The following is a 2,572-nucleotide window of genomic DNA, read 5'->3' as shown; positions in this document are numbered from 1 at the left end:
CACATATGCACAAGGCACGAGTGAGTAAGAAGCATAAACGGAAAGGAAGTGAGGACTTGGGGGGACAGAGGAGGATCAGTGGTGGTACCTGAGGAAGGTAGTGGTCCAGTGGGACTGGACCAATGGGGTGGGGGTGTTTGGGGAGTAATGGGGGCAGGTAAGGACTTGCTGAGCAGGAAGCAAGTAGAATAAACATAAGTTATAGGACAGCACAGGGAAGAACTGGGGACCAGAAAGCAGAAAGAACAGGGGTGTCCCCTAGTGGGGTCCCTGCTGGCTAGTATGGGAACCTAAAAAAAGCACCTTTGAGGATCAGACACCACACAATGACCAAATTACCAGAGGGCAAGTGTCTTTGCCTTGAACAAAGATTTAATCTAGTTTAAATTTTATATGCTTTTCCAAGGGAGCAGCTTCTGAGCCATATCTGTGGGGTTGTTTCTTCACTTTCTTTTTACTTCCTTTTGCAGCATTTGACTTGGGGCATGCCACAGGTGCCGATCTGTTTCATCTTTGGAGCACACTTGCCCGGCATACACACGCCTTTATTCCTTAAGCAGCTAACAGAATTTCCTATGTTTTTTAGTAGACCTAAAAAGAAAATGAATAAGGCAACAGAGTGTCAGAAATAAAAGCACCATCTCAGAAAGGCAAACCGTGTTCCCTTTGAGTGGATCCCAGGGGGCTTCTCTCCCAAGCCTGTGGTTATGCCATCATGATGAGACACAAGTCTGGGATGACCAGGGTCCAGCTTTCAGACAGAGACTGGCTTTGCCAAGGTGTCCCTGGATCCTCATGTTGCTAGAACCAAAAGATTGAAGGTGTGTGGCTGAGGGACTGGGGTGTGATGAAGGTTCTGTGTATGGTCAGCTCCACTAGGACAGCAGAGACCCCCTCAAAACAATGCTGCACCAATTTTCACAACATGCCAGCAGTCTCAGAATCAGACATAGTCAGCAGATGTCTGTTTTTAGCATTATATTTTCCAACTCATTTTATGGATCAAGTCTTTGAGCTGAGATGGAGGGAAAAGATGCAGCTGAAAGTGTAAAAATTGCTTTAAAAGAATTTAATATCAAAGTAACTTATAATAAAAAATAATAATGGTTAAGAAAAAAAGACTTTTGTAGTATTGTCTTGAATATCTCAGAATTCTCTCAGCTCTGGTCTGGATGTCAGAGCCCCTCTCCCTTCCTGATTTCCTTCTTACGTTCCTTACACTCCTGTCTTCCTGAATCATTTTCCTCCCCATCCCTCCCTGCTTCTGTTCTAAGTATTGGATTATAGCCATTAAAACATTGATGAAGAAAGGGATTTTTAATACAAAGTCTAACATCTAATCAGTTATCTCAGGTCTCAGCCTCCCATTCCCTCTCTCCTTCTCTCTCTCCTTCCTTCCTCCTTTTATCCTATTTCCATAAAGACCAAGGATAAAATGAAAACAAAGCATCCAATATTTTTTTCTTTTTAGGATTTCACCTAAAAAGTTCCCAGGCTAGGGGTCAAATCTAGAGCTGCAGCTTCCAGCCTACACCACAGCCACAGCAACGCGGGATCCAAGCCTCGTCTGTGACCTATACCACAGCTCACAACACCAGATCCTTAACCCACTGAACGAGGCCACAGCCTCATGGATACAAGTCGGATACTAGTCGGTTACATGGATACTTCATAACCCACTAAGCCACAACAGGAGCTCCAAGGCATCCAATTTTGAAGACTGCTTTGGAACAGCTGCCTCCCAGCTGAGGAGCTGAAGGACTTGTAACACAATGTTCTGCACTTCTGTCCTTGGACAAAATCAAATTTCTCATCTTTATTAAGAAGAAGAGCGGCCTAACAGAGGCTTCCTTTGTTCTACCTCAGCCTCCACATGAGAAACAGTGAGGAGACATGCTGTCGGCCCCATCTGAGGGGCTGGGGAAGGGCTATGGATTGTGCGGTAAAGTTCTTAGACTCTTTCCAGGCTTAGGGTGCACTGCTGGGTTCTCAGAAGCAATTCACACAGTTTATTTCATTTGATTGCATGCAGACAAGAGAAGAGGGACAGACAAAGGGAGAGATAGGAGAGAGAGGCTGTCTTACCCTTTTCACCTGTTTGACCTCCTGCTTCCAGGGATGGACTTACCTGGCACAGGTAACAGGACCATGAGGAGGAATACAAGGAGGAGGCGGTGGAGTCTCATGCTGGTGGCTGGTGAGCTTTACCACAGTGGAGACTGGAGAGGACTTTATAAAGGTTCCAGGTTCCTGGGAGAACTCAGTACTGGCTGCAGCTTTGGAAATTACAGAGCCACTGACTGAGCCTCTTCCCTCCCTGTGTGTCATGGAAACGGTCTTTCAAACACAAAGCATGCTTAGTCACCCCTGTGCTAATCAAAGCGTGGAAAACTCCAGAAAATCTCTCCTCCTGCCCTTGGTGCCAGAAACTTCTTCCTGTCACTCAGCTCAGCTGATGGGGCAGGGGTGGGGTGAGGGGCAGGACCTGTCTCCATGGGGACAGCCTTTTTTGTGCTCCTTTGCCTGCCCCTGGAACTGGAATCTTCCCAATGTTGATTTTCCCTGAGAGTTT

The 2,572-nt window shown here is 46.3% G+C and overlaps 1 protein-coding gene across 1 annotated transcript; it reads right to left on the bottom strand.

Moving 5' to 3' along the window:
• Nucleotides 1-357: 357 nt before the first annotated feature.
• PBD-1 (defensin, beta 1) lies at nucleotides 358-2,200 on the bottom strand. The gene is made up of 2 exons (NM_213838.1): nucleotides 2,129-2,200; nucleotides 358-591 (listed from the first exon to the last, which is right to left on the bottom strand). Exons 1-2 carry the CDS (start codon nucleotides 2,184-2,186, stop codon nucleotides 455-457), a joined length of 195 nt encoding a protein of 64 aa, NP_999003.1. The 5' UTR covers nucleotides 2,187-2,200; the 3' UTR covers nucleotides 358-454.
• Nucleotides 2,201-2,572: the final 372 nt, after the last annotated feature.

The sequence above is a fragment of the Sus scrofa genome, chromosome 15 (assembly GCF_054392235.1).
Source record: "Sus scrofa isolate SSC_HxYL_T2T_F1_AM1 chromosome 15, Sscrofa_HxYL_maternal_Yorkshire_Landrace_v2.0, whole genome shotgun sequence".
In the NCBI taxonomy this organism is placed as follows: domain Eukaryota; kingdom Metazoa; phylum Chordata; class Mammalia; order Artiodactyla; family Suidae; genus Sus; species Sus scrofa.
Note: the sequence above shows the minus strand (reverse complement) of the source record. Positions and strands in the feature narration are given on the sequence as shown.

Excerpts from the sequence above, each read along its gene's own strand:
- PBD-1 (NM_213838.1), bottom strand. The coding sequence starts at position 2,186 with ATGAGACTCCACCGCCTCCTCCTTGTATTCCTCCTCATGGTCCTGTTA. Across the intron at positions 592-2,128 it reads GGTCCTGTTACCTGTGCCAG|GTCTACTAAAAAACATAGGA; the intron begins GTAAGTCCATCC and ends TTTTCTTTTTAG.